Genomic DNA, 25,290 nt, shown 5'->3' with positions numbered 1-25,290 from the left:
CTCTACCACCCTAAAGGTTTAACAGTAGCCTTTCAATCTTATGTATATAGAGGATATTTAATAGTCTTCAGTGAAACCAAAATATATATTTCACAAGTGTGTCTAATATTTCAGTATCTTTCATGAGTATGCAGCACAAGTGAAAATAAAATAATATTAGAATGTTACATTTTCACATGAAAGAGTCAAATTACTGGCATATTTAGAACAGATATAAAAGTAGAAAGCTGACTAGGCTTTTTGCGGACACTACCATATTTTCTGGGTTATAAGCTGCACTCGTGCAGAGCTAATTTTTACCGATTTTTTCGATTTGATCCTCGTGTAAACCACACCAGAATATAAGCCACGCCCTTTCTTATGATATGGTGACCACTATTGTTGACGTTTGATATACCAATAACAGATAACGGAAGGCAGTTCTTACGAAGTGGTAACAGTTATGTCCACCAAAGTTTGTTGATATAAAGGACAATAGAAAGCAAGTTATCAAGATCGTCGATGAAACATTAAATAAAGTTTGCAAATGAATTATACACAGATAATCCTTTATTTTATTGATGTAGTGTAAAAACAAAAGACAGCAAATATTGAACTTGTCTGGCTGGGTGCCTTCATAGATTATCTACACACAGATATAGGGGCCTTACGTTATGTACGATTTACTAAACATTCTCTCCATTGGTGTCTGTACGATTAAATATTAACAAAGGTCCTTGTATGCTGACCAAATTCTTATAGTCCCATATTTTTTTTTTCCTGTAAGTTACACTAAGCCATTCATATTGTAAACAAGCATGGTGGTTGTTCTAGAATTTGACCTATTACCAGATGACCTATCAATCCCAGGATGCTAAAGGCTATTTATTGTATGCTTTGGCTTTAAAGCAACTTTGAAGGTCAAGAAGATATTACTGTTACTCATTTTAAAAGGTATGATAAATTAAATCCACAAGAATGTTTCTTTTATTTCAATCTTCAAATCATCCTGTATACAATTGCAATTGACAGTTCTAGGCGATCAGTTTCAGTCACAAACATGTGAGGGGCAGGTACCCATCAAAAAACTCAGTAACATCTCTACTCTATTAACGTTAGAGGATTTACACAGCCAGGAACTTATGACAGTCGCAGTCAGCACAATAATAACAGATAATAAAACAGCCGACCACTGGCCTCTTATGTTATAGGAGTATACCTTCTTGGACTGGAGTACTTGTATGCTCCCTGCCCCACAATCATATTTTTTCAAAATTCTTTTAGAAGGCACACTCTCTGTCATTATTTAAATCCTCTCTGCTCTAGTCACTGTAGTGATATCATTAAATATGACCAGCAAGTTTGTAACATATCATTTCATTATCCTTTAAGACTGTCAACACTCAGGTCGTTGTAAGGGTTCATGTACAAAATGACAAGATGTATCCCAGTGGACCAGTGAACAATTGTCTGGTTGTATGTTATTGTCAATATGAATGCAATATGGATGAGAGATAAACAGAATGAAATCCATTACAATTGTTTATGTTAGATTTAGGACTTTTTTCCCGCTTATGTTTATTTTCTGGTTGTTTTCATGGTTATGTTTATTTTCTGGTTGATATAGAGCTACATTGTGTGTTATCTAAGTCAGTGTGTAAAGCACTGACTTAACATTAGTCAACCTGATGTCAACATGACATATCATTATCATCTAGAATGTGTCTGCATCCCTGTGACTATCAAGATAAGCCATGAGTTTAAAAAATTGCAAAATGTAAATGTATGAAATGTGATTTGATAACATACTTATATGATGATGTGACAACGTGAATGAGACAAAATTTTGTCAGTTTTTATACAAATATATAGTGTTCATGTAGATTAATTAATTTTAGATGAATGATGATTAAAGTGTTTTACAACCAAGATTTCAAATGCAATCTTTACCCAGATCTCAATTTACCTTAAAGTTCTTTTCAGAAAAAAACTGCAAAAATCGAGTGAGGTGTCAGTTTGTAGGATGTAGAATACCAAATGTGACTGAATCATTTGAATTTCGCACAGGGTTATGTTTGATATTTTAATTATTGTAAGCCATCATATAATTGGTTATGGTAAGCTGCTATCACTTAATGATGATTTATACAAATCATTAATGTACATGGTCTGATGTCAGATTCATCTATAATGTGCAAAGTAAAATGTAAAAAAATGTCAAATGCACATAAACTTTGTTATATAGTAAGTAGATTTATTGTCTGATCATTGTTAGACAGCTTACAGTGTTTTGTATTAACATCACAATTTATACTGTTTAGCTACAGTGTTTAAACTCTGTACCAGAAGAGTGTAGATAGATTGTTTTACTTATTTATATACTACAATCTGACTTGTCATCACTTACAGCTGGATATATATACTTATCTTAATAAATGTTGAGACAATATGCTGAAATTGTCCTCTTTACTTTTGTGATAAGTCTATATATCCCGTACCATTACAGTTATACATGTGAAAATTGTTGCATTTGTCGGTCATTTTTCTTGCTTTTGCAGTAGATTTGTTGTCTCAATATTGAACAATCTGTTCTAGAATGTATACTACATGTTGTACAGGGATCTCTGGATGTCCAGCAGCAGTCATGTGCTGAGTTACAAGATCAGGTGAATGTTCTGACAAAGGAGTTAGAGTCCACCCAGAGTCAGCTGACCACTAGTAGGGAAACTGTTGAAGGTCTTAAACAGGACAAGGGTGCCATCTACCAAGGTATTGATTTAAACATATTTGATTTGTTCAAATTAACAAATGAGATAAGGTATACAAAACTTGTTGGATTTTCACACGATGAATAGATAATCGTCTTCACTGCAGTGATGATGTACATGCAGTTTTGTCAAATTCATAATTTGTGATATTTCAGTGTAAAAGGTGTAACATTATTGTTATGCCTTTAACCACCTAGGCATGTCCATCTATGGTAATCACTTCGTAATTCTGTGTCTCAGTGTTTATATCTCTGATAGTTTCCTGTACAAGCTACCTCATAAACTCCTAAACAGAGTTTGTTCATATTCGTATCACATCACCAAGATCTACACCTGATTAGATTTTAATTGTCAAGGTTAAAGGTCAAAGGTCACCTTTGACCACTTTGGAAATAAAAGGCCAAAGTGCAAAATATCTCCGAACAGATTTGGTTCCAACTCACACCACAGCATCACAACATCAATGTCTACATATAATTAAGTTTTAAAGTCAGTTAAGGACAGAACCCTTGATACTTTGGAAGTTTAGGGTATATCAATATAAATATATATAAATATGTGAGTCCTTGCTCTCTTTTATTGTATCCAAAATGTTGGTCACTGTATAGTACAAGTGTGAGAAGACATAACTCACAAATTCCTTCTAATTAAAAGACGTTTTCACTGTATTGAAACTATAGGTAAAAGCATGACTCAGCAGTCCTGGCTATCTTATATAGAGTGTGTTTCATTTTTACAGAATATGATGCTATGATCAAACGACTTAGTGAAAGGGACCAAACGATTGCTGAACTACAGAACAAATGTGACCGCACGGAGCAGCAAATGCAGAAGGAACTGACACTTCAGAAACACAGTCTGGAGAGGGAAAACTCATCAACTGAACGAGATCTCGAAGTCACGAGGTACATGTCATACAAATAGTGTGTATCTAATTATCGATGTATTTTAATGAAGTATGGAATCAGCATTAAGTAATCATACAGTATAGGGGCAACTAAATAGGGAAAAAATCAGTAGCATCTCCACCTGTTTATGCACCTGTCATTTTACCCTGTAGGTAGGGAATGTGTTGGGTTATACCTGTCATCAGGAATCTCCACAGTCTGTCTGTCCTACCCTGTAGGTAGGGAATAATCTTGTCACATCCTGTCCCGTCCTAACCTGTCCCTGTTATACAGTCATCAGGAATCTCCACAGATAGAGATATCTCTGTCCTACCCTGTCCCACAGATATCCTGTCCTACCCTGTAGGGAATGTGTTGGGTTATACAGTCATCAGGAATCTCCACAGATAGATATCTCTGTCCTACCCTGTAGGTATGCCTTGGGTGATAGAGATATCTCTGTCCTACCCTGTAGGTAGGGAATGTGTTGGGTTATACAGTCATCAGGAATCTCCACAGATAGAGATATCTCTGTCCTACCCTGTAGGTAGGGAATGTGTTGGGTTATACAGTCATCAGGAATCTCCACAGATAGAGATATCTCTGTCCTACCCTGTAGGGAGGGAATGTGTGGGGTTATACAGTCATCAGGAATCTCCACAGATAGAGATATCTCTGTCCTACCCTGTAGGTAGGGAATGTGTTGGGTTATACAGTCATCAGGAATCTCCACAGATAGTTATCTCTGTCCTACCCTGTAGGTAGGGAATGTTGTTCATCAGGAATCTCCACAGATAGATATATCTCTGTCCTCCCCTGTAGGTATCTCCACAGATAGAGATATCTCTGTCCTACCCTGTAGGTAGGGAATGTGTTGGGTTATACAGTCATCAGGAATCTCCACAGATAGAGATATCTCTGTCCTACCCTGTAGGTAGGGAATGTGTTGGGTTATACAGTCATCAGGAATCTCAACAGATAGAGATATCTCTGTCCTACCCTGTAGGTAGGGAATGTGTTGGGTTATACAGTCATCAGGAATCTCCACAGATAGAGTTATCTCTGTCCTACCCTGTAGGGAGGGAATGTGTTGGGTTATACAGTCATCAGGAATCTCCACAGATAGAGTTATCTCTGTCCTACCCTGTAGGTAGGGAATGTGTTGGGTTATACAGTCATCAGGAATCTCCACAGATAGAGATATCTCTGTCCTACCCTGTAGGTAGGGAATGTGTTGGGTTATACAGTCATCAGGAATCTCCACAGATAGAGATATCTCTGTCCTACCCTGTAGGTAGGGAATGTGTTGGGTTATACAGTCATCAGGAATCTCCACAGATAGAGATATCTCTGTCCTACCCTGTAGGTAGGGAATGTGTTGGGTTATACGGTCATCAGGAATCTAGTTATCTCTGTCCTACCCTGGGTTATACAGGTCATCAGTGTTGGGTTAATCTCCACCACAGATAGAGATATCTCTGTCCTACCCTGTAGGTAGGGAATGTGTTGGGTTATACAGTCATCAGGAATCTCCACAGATAGAGATATCTCTGTCCTACCCTGTAGGTAGGGAATGTGTTGGGTTATACAGTCATCAGGAATCTCCACAGATAGAGATATCTCTGTCCTACCCTGTAGGTAGGGAATGTGTTGGGTTATACAGTCATCAGGAATCTCCACAGATAGAGATATCTCTGTCCTACCCTGTAGGTAGGGAATGTGTTGGGTTATACAGTCATCAGGAATCTCCACAGATAGAGATATCTCTGTGTCCTACCCTGTAGGTAGGGAATGTGTTGGGTTATACAGTCATCAGGAATCTCCACAGATAGAGATATCTCTGTCCTACCCTGTAGGTATGCCTTGGGTGATAGAGTTATCTCTTTCCTACCCTGTAGGTAGGGAATGTGTTGGGTTATACAGTCATCAGGAATCTCCACAGATAGAGATATCTCTGTCCTACCCTGTAGGTAGGGAATGTGTTGGGTTATACAGTCATCAGTCATCAGGAATCTCCACAGATAGAGATATCTCTGTCCTACCCTGTAGGTAGGGAATGTGTTGGGTTATACAGTCATCAGGAATCTCCACAGATAGAGATATCTCTGTCCTACCCTGTAGGTAGGGAATGTGTTGGGTTATACAGTCATCAGGAATCTCCACAGATAGAGATATCTCTGTCCTACCCTGTAGGTATGCCTTGGGTTATACAGTCATCAGGAATCTCCACAGATAGAGATATCTCTGTCCTACCCTGTAGGTAGGGAATGTGTTGGGTTATACAGTCATCAGGAATCTCCACAGATAGAGTTATCTCTGTCCTACCCTGTAGGTAGGGAATGTGTTGGGTTATACAGTCATCAGGAATCTCCACAGATAGAGATATCTCTGTCCTACCCTGTAGGTAGGGAATGTGTTGGGTTATACAGTCATCAGGAATCTCCACAGATAGAGATATCTCTGTCCTACCCTGTAGGTATGCCTTGGGTGATAGAGATATCTCTGTCCTACCCTGTAGGTAGGGAATTTGTTATACGGTCATCAGGAATCTCCACAGATAGAGATATCTCTGTCCTACCCTGTAGGTAGGGAATGTGTTGGGTTATACAGTCAACAGGAATCTCCACAGATAGAGTTATCTGTCCTAGGTAGGAATGTGTTGGGTTATACAAAAGGAAGCACAGCTGTAGCAGTAATGTTGGGTTACCCCACAGATAGAGTTATCTCTGTCCTACCCTGTAGGTAGGGAATGTGTTGGGTTATACAGTCATCAGGAATCTCCACAGATAGAGATATCTCTGTCCTACCCTGTAGGTATGCCTTGGGTGATAGAGATATCTCTGTCCTACCCTGTAGGTAGGGAATGTGTTGGGTTATACAGTCATCAGGAATCTACAGATTTTAGATATCTCTGTCCTATCCTGTAGGTACAAATTTGATAAATCCAATGTAGTTTTAGTTAACTTTAATTGTTAAGTCTGTATATTCGCAAATATGATAAGTGGATTTTCAAAACATGTAATATTTGTTGATGTCTTGATTTGAAAATATTCTTTTACAAAATTTAGAGAACTTCATTTGGATTATATGATTGGAATATTTTATGTGAATTGTGAAACATAGGTACATACATATCAGAAATCAGAAATGTACTGTTTGTTGTATGTCATAGGGAAAAAGTGGAGTTGGATGGTAAGCTGAGGCACATGGAGAGTACAGTTGGTGACACAGATCTGTTGACACAAGGTCTTCGCAAGGAAACCATTACTCTACAGGAAACGATTGCCAGACAACAGGTCATTATAGAAACAAACACCTGTTCATGAGCACATCTGAACCTAGATTCAATAGTCTGGGTGCTGAAAATAGTGTTTTGGTAGCATAAATTATCATGGTGAATTTTTTTTTGTAATGTACACGCACACGTACATAAAACTGTTTTAGCATAAATTATAATAAGACATCTACTTAATGGGTGGACCTAGTTATTTGACATCTCCTGCTTATATGAAGCCTTCAGCCAAATACTTTCCAGAGCTTTCTCTTTCAAGATTTATCAATAGAATGAATTGTCTCTGAATATTATCATATCACTCACTTCTTACCCTCACCTACAACTTACACAGATCTCTATTTGGATCGGCTTGCTCCTGCCCATCTGATGGTTCTCAGACTTGTTTAAAATTCTTGAGAATATCATATCTGCACAACACACCAATAGCTTCAATTTTCAAAAGTGACAAAAGTGATTTCCTTTAAAGTATGATGATTACTATTTATTTTTTGTAATATCATTGATTTCCTTTGTCTGTCCTACAGGAAAGTCTCTCCACTCTTCAGTTGGAGCACTCAACAATGCGGGATAAAATGCGAATACAGGAGGAAAAATTGACAGATCAGATCCTTGTCCTGGAAAAGACGAACAATGATCTGCGGAACCAGTATGACGGGGAAAAGTCTTACCTTAAAGACAATCTGATGCAGGTAGTGAAACTTATGCACGTTGATGTAAAATCATGGTGTTGGACATATACTGGTTCTGGTTAAATAGTAACATAGCTATGTGGTACCTCTCAAGGCCAGCCTCAATCTGATTCAGAATTGCCTCCCTGCATGCCTGCAAAATCTTTCTTCACTCATTACACTGTCACTTTCACCATCCACATTTACTCCATGGTTTTGAACTTCAGTCTTATTTTTCAAGACAAACATCAAATGAATGACCAATTCTTTATCAGTGCAAAAATGTAATTTACAAGTGAGTCTTATTACATGTTCATGAAGATTGATGGTTTTTCTAACTGGTTTTTTTTTCAATGAAATGTTTTTGTTTAACTGTATACTGTTTAAAATAGTTTTTTAGTTCCTTGTCATTTGAAAGTAGGGCCATTTAAAGCATTGTAAAGTGTAACCCCTTATCTGTCAGTATCTCGTAATTTTGTTTCCTTTCAATATGACATTTACTCTTTTACAGTTACAGTAATAGAACTGTATGTAGTATGCAGGTTAATCTGATTTGGTTATGGCCAATTAATATTTTCCAGAGTTATGGCCATTTAACTTCAAAAATTTTTTAATTTGTTAATTTTTTTTCAGAAAAATGGTGAGACCAATATTTGATAGCCTTGCCTATCTTCACCGAGAATTTAAAAAAAAATCTGTGGACAGAACTTCAATTTTATTAAATTGGTCTTGATTACACCTTAACTTAACCAAAAACCTTAGTCTTATAAGTTCCTAACTTCTCCATGGTTTCTGGCAAGGGTATTTTGTTGCGCAGATCATAACTTGGCCAGTTGTTTCTGTTCCCATTGTGTCAGGTCAGTAGACATTTGTCCGGGGTAATGCTGATGTTAAGTAACACCATGACCTGTACCAAAGTTAGTCTATATTCAAACATGACTGAGTTTCTTATCTGTAACCTTTCATTTATTCTTTAACTGTTTCAACTTCAGACACAGTCTAGAGTTGCATCTGTTGAATCAAGCCTTGCGTCAGCCATTGACAGTCGCGACAAACTTCAGGTCAGCAATAGAATGCAGGAGAGATCACTAGAGGAGACTAAAGAACGCCTTCAGGAGGAGATCACTTGTCGAAAGGTAGCAGAGCAGAGGGCAGAGTCACTGCAATCCCAGCTTCATGAGCTACGAAAGGATAAGGTAGGTTAATACAAGGGAAAATTACCATTCCACATTTTACAAATTTTGAATATAAAAAGAAAATAAATTCTTGTTTAGTTTATCATTTTTTACTACGTAATTGCCATAATATTGAGGATGACAGAGCATGCAGTACATTATACTGAATGATGCTACTTTTAGAGTATTTCATCAGAATGCTGGACTGGTATGTTGATGGAACATCTCTTTATTCTATGTTCATCTCCCTTTCTGAGAAGACATTTGTATATATCTTCATATTGGACCTTAATTACTTGTGAACGTATCCCTAAAAGCAGACTGTTTATATACACACACAAATTTTAACATGATAATGATAATTAAGTCAAGTTTAAAATAATTGTAATCTGCAGTTCCACGTAATTTTTTGCAACTTGAGACAGCTGAAAAGCTGAAAATGGCAACATTGCAAATCAGTGTAATGGCTGTTTCTAATAGCCTGACAAATAAGACAGGTAAAAAGATTTTTACATAGAGAAAGTAAGATTTTAATTCACAAGAAATCCTAGCCCTACTTGCTATCACAATTTTCAAAATGGCCTACCAGCACATAATTTTGACTGAAATTTGGAAATTTTGTGTATTGTAGTTTTTATCTGAAGAAAAATTGAATCAGATGAACACAGATTTGACCAAGACAGAACAGATGATGAAAACGGAGAAGGACCGGGCCAAACGTCTGTTGGACCAGCAACAGGAACTGGAGGCCACAGTTTATACACAAGAGTCAACAGCACAGGCTAAACAGGAACAGATTGACCTTCAACAGGTATCTTAATATGCGATATCTTTAGGGCTTTAGGGCTACAGGGCTTTAATAAAACACCTCTAAATGTTATTATACCCCTGTCTCAATAACAATAGAGTTTTAGGTGTTTCCTTAGTCCATGCATGTGTACATAAACAAATCTGTGTACTTTTCTGTGAGACAGTTTCCACATTATATCTCAGCCACTGTTTGATGTGTTGACTTAGAACACCAGATTGATCACCACAAGGCACTGTGTTACATACCAAATTGAAGTCATAATGACCTAATTTGACCTTTTGAATTAACATTTCAGTGAGGGTACATGTACATCTCTGAAAGACAATGAATCACCAAAGTTAGGTCGTTCTGACCTGTAAGCTGACCTTTGAACTCTGTGGTATATCTAATATGGATGTAACCAGTAAACCATGAACACACTGCTCTTAAAGTTATAAAATGACTTTCAATCCCTAAATATTGAGATGAATAACATCATGTACTTGACAGATATGATTTTTTCAAAAGATTAATGGAACAATGGTGAAAATCATAGTGAATATGTAACAAGGGAAAGCACAATTAAGTGGGAATCTATTGAGTTACATCTGGTCTACACACAACATTTTGACACTATCATTCAGTGAGGTGGTAAGTGTGTATCATCAAGTTTCCAGTTTAACTTATTAGGTATATATTTAATCCAATCTTCAGAACAAAAAGAAGATCAGTACAGTTACAATTAAATGGTGTATTAAGGTTGTTTTTGTCAGTGATTGAGTGTGTTTCTTTCTGTAGGAATATGAGATTGATGAAGAGGTCCTACAACAGCTTGTCTCAGTGGTACACTATCATAGTAGCTGTGTGTGTGACACGTCTGTTGTCGTTGATGACCTTCTGTGTTGAAAACTGCTGTTTTAGTGTTACTAGATTGATCCTGTGATGCTGTTTTACCTTGCCTAGCTTTCTATTTTGCATTTGCTGTTTGTTTGCTTCCAAACTTCTCTCATGAGATGTTACAGTTAATGAAACAACAAGGACAGATTATAAGTTAACTGTACATTGCAAATACTTTTTGAAGGGAGACAATCAGGTATCATCCCATTCGAAGTTACATGACCTACCGTTAATCTTATATGATACAGATATTTTACACTTTCCCATGCTACTGTCAAAAATATTAGAGATGCAGACAGTCGTATTATACTAAATGAGGCCGCAGGCTGAGTACCATATAGCACATGGTCAATTACAAGCACTGAAGGGCAAATATTTCTGGCTAATACCTTGAAAAGGCATTAAATATCTGTCTTATTACATAATTATGGCCTTAAAACAAATCTACACTTGCTACAACAGCTGTTTTGCAACTTCAGACATAATGGAACTCTTTCCAATTGTCTTTTGTTATGCTGTCTTGCTTTGAAATGTTTTGAATCTTCCCAAGTAACACAAAATGAAACCTTTTTTATTTTCCCTCAACAATTTTTATGACATCACCATTACTGACATCTCATTACCAGTGGCTGGTTTATTGCATGGTCAGATGACCATGTACTGTGTAATATGACTTTTTCAAAAAAAAAATGCAGAAAATAGCTGATTCCAGTAAATATAATGGTACATGCCTCTGTTACAATGCATAGAAATCATATTCATCTTTATCACAATATATAAAAAATTCTACTTGTCTGCTATTCTGGTTAAGTGTGTTCAAGTTTACTTGTTCCTTTTCAACAACCTGTAACAACTTGAAGTGGATAACATATTTTAATCAGTACTGATGTTTTTTTGTGATGATGATGTGAAAATAGTTTACCTTGTAAGAGGTAATACTACCTAAGTGTGCTAGATGTTTCTAACAGGTACATGTTATTCTGTCCTGTAATCATGTTTATAGGAGGGGGGGGGGGGGGGTGGGTTTGTTTGTAGATAATTATTACTTTATATCTCCAAAATAATTTCTTCAGAAACATAACATCCTTCAATTCAAATAGATTTCATAGTAACCTGCAGAAACAAGTTAAGCACAAACCTTACCCATCAGGTGTGACACTAGAGTATGCTCCAAGAGCCACCTTTACTGTTGTGGTTAGAATGTTCAGCCAACAGCTGATAGGCTTGCTGCTGCTGATTTAAACAGTAATTCCAATGGACAGAATGCAGAAAAGTTGTCTATCTAAATTAAATTCATATTAGAGGTTTTGCAGACAAATAATTGAAACTATCACCAAAAAATATATATTTCTTTGACGATGAATTCTTGGTGATACTGTTGTCATGTGTATATCTAGTATTGATTTCTAACAACTTATTTCTAATGTCATGTCTACTACTGGTCATAGTTCTAATTCTTATCCTATTTAAGCATACTTAATATACACCTATTATCTCCTTATTAAATACATGTGGTTTCCTCTGTGTTGACATGTTTTTTATTTTGTGTTTAAGAATGAAATGAGTAAACTTCGACAGATACTGGAGAGCCAGAAACAACAGCTGAATGCCAAGTTGAAGAAAACTACAACAGAGCTAAAACAACAGATGTAAGTACTTTGACATATTGTAATGGTGTGTGGTCTGGTCTGCTCTGTATACAAATTGGGTATTTTACCTTGACATATTGTAATGGTGTGTGGTCTGGTCTGCTCTGTATACAAATTGGGTATTTTACTTTGTCATATTGTAATGGTGTGTGGTCTGACCTCCTCTGTATACAAATTGGGTATTTTACCTTGACATATTGTAATGGTGTGTGGTCTGGCTTACTCTGTATTCCTTTATTTAGGTATTTTACTTTGTCATATTGTAATGGTGTGTGGTCTGACCTCCTCTGTATACCTTTATTTGGGTACAGATATTGGGATGATAAACATTTAAGAAATTTGGTTTCTAATCCTGACAATTAAACACAAATTGAAATGAATCCACAATATCATTTATAATGTTTTGATATTGTCATTATATTTGACTTTTGAAATAAGTTCTTGATTGCAGGTTGTAATGGATTTGTAGTTAGAAGTATTGATGTGTTTCAAGAACTTAACAACAATTACCCTGAAATAGACTTATCTGATGAAACTCTTCATTTACATACTGAACACTTGATCAAGCTAGTTAGTTCCTCAATTGTATTGGGTGAAGATTTATTATAGGATACTTATGGTTGATACATTCTTAATTTTGAAATACTGTGACAATGGTGAATTCTATTTTGATTTGTTAGTGAGATTATAGAGGAGGATCGTGTCCGAGTTATCCAGCAGAATCAGTCATTGTCTGCCGATGTGGAGAGAGCCAGGGACCAGCTAGCCATGAAAAACAAGGAAAATCTGCGGGTAATTTTCATTTTTATTAAAATAGATGACAATGTATGTAACACTGGACAAGGTATTCTCTGAAGTAAACGTTCATGAAACTCTCCTGCGAATGGTCTGACACAATACGAAACAAAATACAAAATAAATGGAATAATAACCAATGTTTTAAGTAATGAAAAAATAGACGTCCTGTCACTCAAAAAAAAATATCAAAATACTGGCCATACTCTATAAATGTACTATATAATATAAAAACTTAATTCATTTTTCAATTGTGAAATAAGTTATAAGCTTATATGAATCAATTATTGACCTGAATATTAGCATGAATGTGGTCTCACTGTGGAAGTAAACTTCAGGTGAGCTGGAGAAAACCTGTATGGTCAGTCAGGTAACCTACTTTCCTTTTCACATCTGCTTCGGGAATCAAATTCGGATGCCTAGGTGATGGCAATGATCACCAATACTGTTATTACTGAAGTCTCTATATCTCAAGAGTCATAGAAATAATGTTCTTAAGGGTAACAAAAAGGGCAATCATCAAGAATGACAAAGAATACAACCCATAAGGATGATTGTTAATTTGAATTCTATTGTATTTTATCAATTTCTATATTTTGGATCAGTCTGTTCAAATAAGGAGTTTTTAAACTAAGTTTACAAAATGATGAGATTACTTAGGGTATCAATGGTACTTATTGTGTAATACAATAACTGTCACACGGTATTCTGTGAGAGTATGAAGCAGAGTAACAATGCTTATTGTGTAATACAATAACTGTCACACGGTATTCTGTGAGAGTATGAAGCAGAGTAACAATGCTTATTGTGTAATACAATAACTGTCACACGGTATTCTGTGAGAGTATGAAGCAGAGTAACAATGCTTATTGTGTAATACAATAACTGTCACACTGTATTCTGTGAGAGTATGAAACAGAGTAACAATGCTTATTGTGTAATACAATAACTGTCACACGGTATTCTGTGAGAGTATGAAGTAGAGTAACAATGCTTATGTAGGAATATATTAATCAATAACTTGTGATTCACACGTTCTTCATTACTGCTTTCTCTGTACCTTACAGCTTCAGGAGACAATTTTAGGTCAAGAAGATCAGCTCAGGGAACACACTCTCCAACTTCGTCGTGCTGAGGACGCTCGTAAAGCTGAGGAGGAGCTTCAATCAAAACTCTCTTCCAAGTAAGTCTTGCTGGTACATACACGCATCCTTATTTGTCCAAGAAAATTAGATTTCCGTTGCTAGAGATGTAACTCAGGACTTCTAGCTGACCAGTTGAACCACAGAATGCAGCAATATGTAGTATAAATTGTGATCAATGCAGAAAATGATTTATTTCATGTCTTCTCATAGTGTGACACAAAATGCCTGCTCCCAAAGATCAGGGAGCAGGCTGTCAAAGCTTAGGCTCCACTAGACAATGAAACAGTGTTGTTTGAATTTTATATTCTCATGTTGTCTTAATTTTATATCAAAATGTCCGATGTATTATTGTTAACACTTACTTTAGTTGCGTAGACTGGTTTCTAGCTGTAAGTGTTTCAATAACACTCGAAATTATAGGTGTCTCGTCCCATCCCAAAACAATATAATTACTATTTAGCAACTTTATTCCTTAACGATTTTGTTCAAACTTTATACAGATGTCATTACTACTAAACTATGTAGGATCAATTCCTGCTTTAGGCTTTCTAAGTTCAATGTTACTATTTATAGATAATCATCAAGCATTTTCAGAGTGTTCCTCATTGAAAAGACTTTTCTATAAAGGAAATTCTAAAACTTTTATGATAAAGCCCTCTATGAGAAAACCCGAGATTAGTTTGTGTTTTGGGGTTCAAAAGTCAACATCATAGATACAAACAGAGGCCATTTGTGTCTGTAATACAAACAGAGGCCATTTGTGTCTTACAGAGATTTTCTAGTGCCTATATTTCTAAATGAAGATGAAGATTAGATTGTAAGCTTGCATTTACAACTGTTCAGATTGTGTAAAGCTTTCAATATCGTGATTCTGGTTTGTACTTTCTTAATAGTGTAATACAACTTTACACTACAGCTGTTAAGTATGCATATCACACTTGTATTAAGGCTGTGCATCAGGTTATCTTCCTGTAATAGAAGTTCTAATTACATAGTCAGTAGAAGATTTCAGTGTGATGTTTTGATGACTACACAGTCACTTCCATCAGACAAATGACCAGTTTTAAGTGTACTGGCTTTGATACATATATAGAATGAGATGGTAAGGAACCAGCCAACTTTTTCTACTGTACTATAATCCTATATACATTAAGGTAGAAAATCTTATATATTACATATGTTACAGCCACTATGACTGTATAGTCATTGAATTGTCAAACTGAAGTCTTCTACTGGTTGTAATATAAGAACCTCTATTCTATCAGCATTACCAACTCACAGAAATATTTTGAAATATATAATCTTCCTGTACATAAGCTGCTGATTACTATAGTAAAGTTTTAGTTATATTACATGTCTCTTTAATCATTCGTTTGTCCAAAGTTTTATTCTGAAAATTGTCTTAGAATCAAGAAGGAAAACTTTTTTTGAAACCTACCTTCCTTATAATTATGTAAAGTTGTGTTATACTACGTTCTCTTACCCCAATACTGTTGTGATGCTTCTATAGATTTGTTGCTCAAGAAGAGGAACTGAAGAGAATGAAAATTTACTTGTCCAAGAAGGCAGAAGAAGCAGGAGACAATGAGAAATCTATGTGGTAGGTTTCAAACCAAAAATATATATATATTAATATTCTAATTTAAAAAGATCTTAAAAACGATTTAATCTTTGTTGTTTAAAGAGATAACTACTAAATATGACTGTTCTGTCATATATCTTCCAAATAGTATCTCTGTTTTTGTGTCATTTCTGTAATATTCTTGTACCAGGATGGACCTGAACCGTTTGATTCAAGACATGAACCGCCAGCTCCACGAACACATGGAGTCCCAGAAATCTGGTGGACATGACTCTAAAGACCGGGATGTGAAGCAACTGAGCAAGTACAAGAAACGAGTCATAGATCTCGAGTCTGAGTTGAGTACAGAGAAAGCAGTTCACCAGATAACAAAATCATCACTTCAGGCACTTGAGGAGGACAACCAGAGATTGCGACACCAGTATCATGCCATGCGGCGCAGAGACAATGTTACCTCTGACAAGTAGGTCTTCATCTGCCCTCATATTTCCTTACTACCTTACAAATTCTACCCCAACATACTCCAAACCTCAAACACCCTGTCCCCACTCCACATACTCCCATCACTCATATACCCTACCCCATCCCCATATTCTCCCAACACTAATATGTTGAACCCCCTACATACTATATACCCTCATATACACTAACTCCCCCCTCCCCATTTTAATAACACTCATTTAGCTAGACCCCACTCCATCCCCACATACTCCCTACACTAATATACCTCACCCACACATACTCCCAAACATCCATATACCCAACCCTTACTCCACCCCCACATAATCCCAACACTAATATACCCCACCCCTACATACTCCCACCCCTCCATATACCCAACTATCAACCCACCCCCACATACTCCCAACACTCATATACCCCACCCACACATACTCCCAACACTCATATACCCCACCCACACATACTCCCAACACTAATATATCCCACCCACACATACTCCCAACACTAATATACCCCACCCCTACATACTCCCAACACTAATATACCCCACCCACACATACTCCCAACACTAATATACCCCACCCACACATACTCCCAACACTAATATACCCCACCCACACATACTCCCAACACTAATATACCCCACCCCTACATACTCCCAAACCTCTATATACCAAACCATCAACCCACCCCCACATACTCCCAACACTCATATACCCCACCCACACATACTCCCAACACTAATATACCCCACCCACACATACTCCCAACACTAATATACCCCACCCACACATACTCCCAACACTAATATACCCCACCCCTACATACTCCCAAACCTCCATATACCCAACCATCATCCCACCCCCACATACTCCCAACACTAATATACCCCACCCACACATACTCCCAACACTAATATACCCCACCCACACATACTCCCAACACTAATATACCCCACCCCTACATACTCCCAAACCTCTATATACCAAACCATCACCCCACCCACACATACTCCCAACACTAATATACCCCACCCCTACATACTCCCAAACCTCCATATACCCAACCATCATCCCACCCCCACATACTCCCAACACTAATATACCCCACCCACACATACTCCCAACACTAATATACCCCACCCACACATACTCCCAACACTAATATACCCCACCCACACATACTCCCAACACTAATATACCCCACCCACACATACTCCCAACACTAATATACCCCACCCACACATACTCCCAACACTAATATACCCCACCCACACATACTCCCAACACTAATATACCCCACCCCTACATACTCCCAAACCTCCATATACCCAACCATCATCCCACCCCCACATACTCCCAACACTAATATAACCCACCCACACATACTCCCAACACTAATATACCCCACCCCTACATACTCCCAAACCTCCATATACCCAACCATCATCCCACCCCCACATACTCCCAACACTAATATACCCCACCCACACATACTCCCAACACTAATATACCCCACCCACACATACTCCCAACACTATTATACCCCAACCACACATACTCCCAACACTAATATACCCCACCCCTACATACTCCCAAACCTCTATATACCCAACCATCAACCCACCCCCACATACTCCCAACACTAATATACCCCACCCACACATACTCCCAACACTAATATACCCCACCCACACATACTCCCAACACTACATACCCCACCCCTACACACAATATACCCCACCCACACATATACCCAACACACATAATATACCCCACCCACACATACTCCCAACACTAATATACCCCACCCCTACATACTCCCAAACCTCCATATACCCAACCATCAACCCACCCCCACATACTCCCAACACTCATATACCCCACCCACACATACTCCCAACACTAATATACCCCACCCACACATACTCCCAACACTAATATACCCCACCCACACATACTCCCAACACTAATATACCCCACCCCTACATACTCCCAACACTAATATACCCCACCCCTACATACTCCCAAACCTCAAGATACCAAACCATCAATATAACCTCATATACCCCACCCACACATACTCCCAACACTAATATACCCCACCCACACATACTCTCAACACTAATATACCCCACCCACACATACTCCCACATACTCCTCAACCTCTATATACCAAACCATCAACCCACCCCCATACTCCCAACACTCATATACCCCACCCACACATACTCCCAACACTAATATACCCCACCCACACATACTCCCAACACTAATATACCCCACCCACACATACTCTCACACACCCACACATACTCCCAACACTAATATACCCCACCCACATACTCCCAAACCTCTATATACCAAACCATCAACCCACCCCCACATACTCCCAACACTCATATACCCCACCCACACATACTCCCAACACTAATATACCCCACCCACACATACTCCCAACACTAATATACCCCACCCACACATACTCCCAACACTAATATACCCCACCCACACATATACCCCACCCACACATACTCCCAACACTAATATACCCCACCCACACATACTCCCAACACTAATATACCCCACCCCTTCATACTCCCAAACCTCTATATACCAAACCATCACCCCACTTCCACATACTCCCAACACTAATATACCCCACCCCCACATACTCCCAACACTAATATACCCCACCCACACATACTCCCAACACTAATATACCCCACCCACACATACTCCCAACACTAATATACCCCACCCCTACATACTCCCAAACCTCTATATACCAAACCATCACCCCACTTCCACATACTCCCAACACTAATATACCCCACCCCCACATACTCCCAACACTAATATACCCCACCCACACATACTCCCAACACTAATATACCCCACCCACACATACTCCCAACACTAATATACCCCACCCCTACATACTCCCATATACCAAACCATCACCCCACTTCCACATACTCCCAACACTAATATACCCCACCCCCACATACTCCCAACACTAATATACCCCACCCACACATACTCCCAAACCTCTATATACCAAACCATCACCCCACCCCTACATACTCCCAAACCTCTATATACCAAACCATCACCCCACCCCCACATACTCCCAACACTAATATACCCCACCCCCACATACTCCCAACACTAATATACCCCACCCACACATACTCCCAACACTAATATACCCCACCCACACATACTCCCAACACTAATATACCCTACCCCTACATACTCCCAAACCTCTATATACCAAACCATCACCCCACCCCCACATACTCCCAATCCTTACTAATATACACATCCCAAACTTCTTGTCCCTGTAGAAATTGCTCCACTACATAAACCCACTCATTTCTCATCTCCATCCACCTACAAACACCTCACACACAATACTTTAAATCTCCTATGGTCATACACGGTAATATTACTGGAGGTTGCTGTTTTATATGAAAGCATACATATGCTTCAAGATCAATATCACTTGAAATGAGTATGAATTGTTATTAGGTACATGTATCATTTTAAAAGTTTCTTCAAGAATCTTTTAATGAATTCATATAAATGTTGATATTTGGTTTGATGCCAATGTTTCATAACAGAAAATTGTGTCACCACAGGAAATACAAATCACGGATGGAAGCTATCAACGAGATCATTGCTAAGTCACAAACCCAAGCCCAGGCCATGTTAGCAGCCAGCGGTTACTACGACGACCCACAGAAAAGTCTGTACTCCCCAAGGACAGACTACAGGGGCTCCCCGGACAATTCCCTTGCCAGTGACATGTCCTTCAACAGCACTGGCCCAATAGTGATTCCTCCTTATACAGGATCCTCTCCTACCAAGGTCACAGCTGGGGCAATGTCTCCAAGGAAATAGATACTGAAATACACGTGTGTGCGATTCATTTTTATGCAAATTACAAATGGCAAATACAAGAAAGATAAATTTGATACAGGTCCTTCAGTGGTGTTCCAGGATCATTGAGTCAAATTATTTGTACACATCAAAGTTACATGTGATTACAAGAGGACATGTGTATTCGATGTTCCATCACCCTATCATATGCAATGCAGATGCTTTAAAAACAACAAGTAATGTATGTCATGAATTTGGTACAAATGAATAGGTTTTTTATGTAAAAAGGAGATTTTTCTGTATGTGTGGAAACTTGATTTATTTCACTCAGACACTCAATCATCCCATAATCTAACGTATACCTCCTTGATTTTAAAACTTGCCTGATCTGTATTACATACTATTGTGATATAATCTGCTTCACAGTCTATCTTCCTGTATCAGCTGTCAGAATGAGATCATGCAGATAATTAACTGTTTTTTATTAGCGATTTAAATCACATGTCCTACCTAAATTTGGTGTTCGGAAGAAAGGCCAGTTTGCATTTAACATTAATTGGATACTTAAATCCTTGAACATCAATATATATATATAGACTTATGTCTTCCTTTTTTTTATGTGTTCCTCTGTTAACACGGATATACTAATCACTGTGATGTCATCGTTTTATATCTTTATCATTTGTATACTTCTGACTCAATTTAATTTACGAGTACAGCACAGTCAGAGATCATGAAGAGTTCTATATTTAGAAAAGTTTTATGATATACATTTTAGTATTAATGTTCACATTATATATTTAAGAGATATACACATTCAGCATGTGTAGTTTATATAATTATACATCTTTCAGTCATAGTTTACATTCCATTTTAGTTGTGTCCTGCTGTCCTGCTCATATAAAGCATTCCATAGTGTCCATCTTGGCACCACTCTAAGTCTTTTCCACAATTTTAAATTTAGTATACATAAACTACTATGCATTATTTATTGTTCTGTCATAACTCACATTACCAGATCATTTTCTTTTCTGTGATTTTAAGTAATATTTTATCTAATTACTTACAATTTTTACTGGAAATGATAATATAAAAAATGAGATGAAATATAACAGATTTTACTTCATTAAAATATTACAAATTTCTATCACAATATATATGCTTTTAAAAAGGACAGAGTTGTGATGTGTGAGAAGACACCTTCGAGAAGGAAAGTAATTTTAATTTTAAAATTTTCTTGTTATTAAGTGTATTTCCGTCCATATTGTGATAAAATTGTGATAAATTAACAGGACATCAGTTTCTGTTACTAGTTATACACATATGATTAATATCATTGTTTATTTATAATAATTTATATTTCTAAATGAGAAGATTGATTATTATTATAAAATCACATGCTTTGTTCATTTTTTCAGAAGTATGCACCTGAAAGCTTACTGTAGTGTCCTAAAATGGCCTAAAAATCACAGCTGCAGTCCATTTTATTCAAAGTTCAATAAAATAACTGATGTCTGTATTCAATTTTTTCATAATGATCTTTTCTATTCCACTCAACATGCTTGTTTCTTTCTTGTTTTGGTATAATATACTGTAATGTATTTTGGAAAGAGACTACTTGCTTAAGCCTACTCTGTATTTGAATCTGAAATACTGATGGTTGATTGGTGGGACTGATAGGAAGGTTTCAGAGTTCAGGCAGTATCTGTATTGGATTAAATGTAACTGAAAGCTACCATCAGCACTCAATATTTTTGTAGCTCAGTTTGTGTCATTCATTTTCATCAAAAGTAAAACACAAAGTTTCATTTACTTAATTATGTATAAACATGTTGATAGTTGTTTCTTTCACTTTCTCTTGTAAAATGTTTGGGGCAATATTATCCTTCTTTTCTGGAAGTGGTATCGAGATTTTTTAATGTTTCAAAAGAGGCATGTTTTTTTCAAGCAATTTTTTCAATATTAAAACTTGTAGAATTGTTACCGTAGACTTTCAGAAGTAACATCAGCTGATAATCCAATGGATGATAGAAGTAGATTAACTAGCCAGTGTAGGATATTTTTACTGCTTAATTAGACACAAGAAGCAAACAGAACTGAAAATTTGCAATATTGCATGTGTTCATCTGTCTCTGTTTTCATGAAACATATCTCTTGTTGTCAGATGGATGACTTTTGTCATGTTGAATGATAAGTATTAGATTTTGTGTATATCATTGTCAAATCCGTCCACCATCCCTAGGGTATTTGTGCAAAACACAGTCTACTCAGTTTTTGTCTTGTTAATGAAGTCACATGTGAAAGAGTCCTATTATTAAGAAACACATTTGTGTTGTACAAAGAAAATTCACCATTAAGTTTTACAATCATAAATATCAGAGTTAGTGTGCTTGAGAATAAAAGTGTAAGATTTTGATAATTGGGGATTTTTTTGTATAATTTTGATATTCTTAAAGGAACTTGCCAGAAACAGTTGTCTTCCAATAAATTTGTTTTAAAATCAAAAGTTTTTCATATTGCACAAGCTTATGTTGCACTGTTTATTTTTAGAATTCACAGTCAGATAAAAAAACACATTATTGTTATAAATACTGTTCAGTAGACACCAGTATCAAATTCACTACACAACATTAAGATATTTACAAATGTCGTAATATTAGGGATAAGTTTGTAAGCTGCTGTACTCCTATGACTTGGAGTACAAGGTAAATTGAGTCCTATTGAACTCCAATTACAGATTCTGATTACCAGGTAAAGTCATACTTACCTCACAGACTTCACATATTATGAATACCGCATGGATAAACTCCAGTTCTGAATTCTGGGTCAACTAATTTCAGACTAAGCACACTAACTACAGGTTCTGGATATCAAGTCAGACTAACTGCATTAACTACAGGTTTTCTTCACCGTTAATATTTTTTACACGTATATGTTGATTACATATATATATATACAATAAAGTATACTTGGTAAATAGAACACACTGAGTTGTTATGTATTCTTGTCCTCGTGTTATGTACAGGAACACTGAGTTTATGAAATCTGATCCCAAGGAACCTTTTAAAGCCTTGACTTAACATGACGACATCATTACTGGTAGAAGAAGGGTAGGACAAATGTGGTAAAATTCTCATGTCTTTTCCCTTGACCCTGAAAGCCAAGTTTCATGGTATCATGACAGGGAACTACTGAAAGTTATTGAAGTAAATGATTTGGACTTATGTTACTGTTAAACCAATCTCCCGTGCCCTAAATGTATATCTCTTCCAGTACATAATTAGGAAATGATGGATGGCTATCAGACTGGTTCTTTTTGTTGGACAACAACAAGAAAATACCAATAGGTCAACAAGATCATCATCCTAACTCAAATTCAATAAAAATATGAATTCGCCATCTAAATCTTGGCCGACCCAAGTAAGAAGTGTCATGTTCTCAAATGAGAACAAGGTATACAACAACAGAACCAACCAGATGCCATACCAGATGTCTGGTATGAATTGTTTGACATGAGTGTCTCTATACAGATGTATGGTATACAAATGTCTTGTATGAAAAGTTTTGTTATCTATGTTTTTATTTAAACATATGGAGGAGTGTGCTGTGAAATTCTGATAGCCATCATAAATGTATAACCTGAATATATCTGATAACTGTCCCCACGATACTTTTCTGATGTTCACCATAAATGTATCCCCCGACCCCCCACCCCACCCCCAATATATCTGATAATTGTCCCCACGATACTATTATGATGACCATCATAAATGAATCCCCCCCCCCCCCCACCTCCCCAATATATCTGATAATTGTCCCCTATTTACTATATCTACAATACTTCAGTTTATGCCTTCTTTCATCATTGCTATTAGATAATGTATGTATAATACTTTATGCCATAAACTTTCGACTAGAATCAAAAGATGATATTTTTCTGGTTGTCCTATATATATATATACACCAATCCCCTGATGAGCTGCCAAACAACAAGATTCATTGATATTCTCTTGGGTCTGTCTTCTATCATTCCCAACTCCCATTCCCTCCCATATCTATTAAGTGTATATTATTGCAAAATTTAGAAATAATATCTTAATCCTATACAAGTAAGTAATTACCTACAGGTAAACAAGCTGTTATTGCCTGCTAATTTTAATGACCTTTTAATTAGAGGTCAAACTATATTCATGACATGTTTTAGTCAGTATGGGTCATTGGTGATATAAGCAATAACTTTACAAACTTCATGTGCAAATATCCTGTACTACTGCCAATCATTTTCCTTAACCTGTCATTTGTCCTGATATACCTCCAAATAATCGGAACTCAATCTGATATACATGTATATCATTAATAGGTCAATGCTTCTTAAATTGACCTCAAAAGAGTTGTGGTCAAGCAAGGGCAATGCAACCCCAGAATGTATTCTCAATCCCTCTATATTGTTTGATCCCTATGAAGGTACTATTTTACCTATGAGGGGAAAAATATTTATTCTTTTTTTTCTGTTCAATTTGTTTATTTTGTAAGCCTCATATAAACTTAATTTGTTCTGCAACAATTGTGAAACAAGTTATTGCAACTTGTAATTGTTGGAAACTGGAATACCCAGGGAAAACCCACGTAGAGAGACAGGTCAGATGAAATGTGATTCATTCTTACTATGACACCATGAATATCACATAAAGCATATTGTCTCGTCCACTTTCAACATTTAAAGCTTACGAGGGATGTTTACAACTATAAAGTATACATCATAAGGTCAGGGAACCATCAGTATATTGTTATGTTTAACTATTACAAACTCTATAATGTTTATAGATTATGTTCACAATGTCTTCATAATGTATCACCATACACTGATTGTAACTTTTACAGTCTGAACATTGAATTTGGTTTTCTGGTTCTCAGATGACCATCAAGACCCCGAACGTTAGGCCTTAACGTTTCAACATTGTTTTACGGAGTGATGCTGTGAATCTTTTTATACATAGATTTACAGGTTCCCTTTCCCATGTGCACACAGAATTAATACAATCACAGTTCCTGATGCTGAAGATTATGACCAGGAATGTTCCAGCTGTAGATAGACGCTATATAACCATCTCACCCAGCTCCCTGCTCACTTTAACAATCTTGTATCTCCCTTGACTCATCTGTTGTGATTCTTTAAACACAGTTATTGAGTCAATCAATGTATAACAGTTATTCTGAAGCAAAGATGTACAACATACATTATGAATGGACTGCAGAACAAAATCCAGTTGAATGGGATCAGAACTAGTAGAGAAAGACAAGGGCTTCTTGATGT

General features: G+C 36.9%; 1 protein-coding gene across 1 annotated transcript in view; it reads left to right on the top strand.

Moving 5' to 3' along the window:
• LOC132548943 (myosin-7-like) overlaps positions 1–20,985 on the top strand; it is a 47,887-nt gene extending 26,902 nt beyond the window's left edge. Inside the window, exons 26-38 of the mRNA XM_060212846.1 lie at positions 2,598–2,748; positions 3,487–3,652; positions 6,807–6,930; positions 7,454–7,618; positions 8,590–8,793; positions 9,404–9,583; positions 10,361–10,405; positions 12,014–12,108; positions 12,789–12,900; positions 13,971–14,086; positions 15,559–15,648; positions 15,821–16,093; positions 19,736–20,985. Of these exons, the coding sequence (XP_060068829.1) occupies positions 2,598–2,748; positions 3,487–3,652; positions 6,807–6,930; positions 7,454–7,618; positions 8,590–8,793; positions 9,404–9,583; positions 10,361–10,405; positions 12,014–12,108; positions 12,789–12,900; positions 13,971–14,086; positions 15,559–15,648; positions 15,821–16,093; positions 19,736–19,997 (1,983 nt within the window). The 3' untranslated portion in view covers positions 19,998–20,985. The remainder of the gene's footprint in view (positions 1–2,597; positions 2,749–3,486; positions 3,653–6,806; positions 6,931–7,453; positions 7,619–8,589; positions 8,794–9,403; positions 9,584–10,360; positions 10,406–12,013; positions 12,109–12,788; positions 12,901–13,970; positions 14,087–15,558; positions 15,649–15,820; positions 16,094–19,735) is intronic.
• Positions 20,986–25,290: the final 4,305 nt, after the last annotated feature.

The sequence above is a fragment of the Ylistrum balloti genome, unplaced genomic scaffold, assembly GCF_031769215.1.
Source record: "Ylistrum balloti isolate Yb309-2 unplaced genomic scaffold, AGI_CSIRO_Ybal_v1 Utg370038, whole genome shotgun sequence".
Classification (NCBI taxonomy): Eukaryota; Metazoa; Mollusca; class Bivalvia; order Pectinida; family Pectinidae; genus Ylistrum; species Ylistrum balloti.
This window is presented reverse-complemented; position numbering and strand designations above follow the sequence as displayed.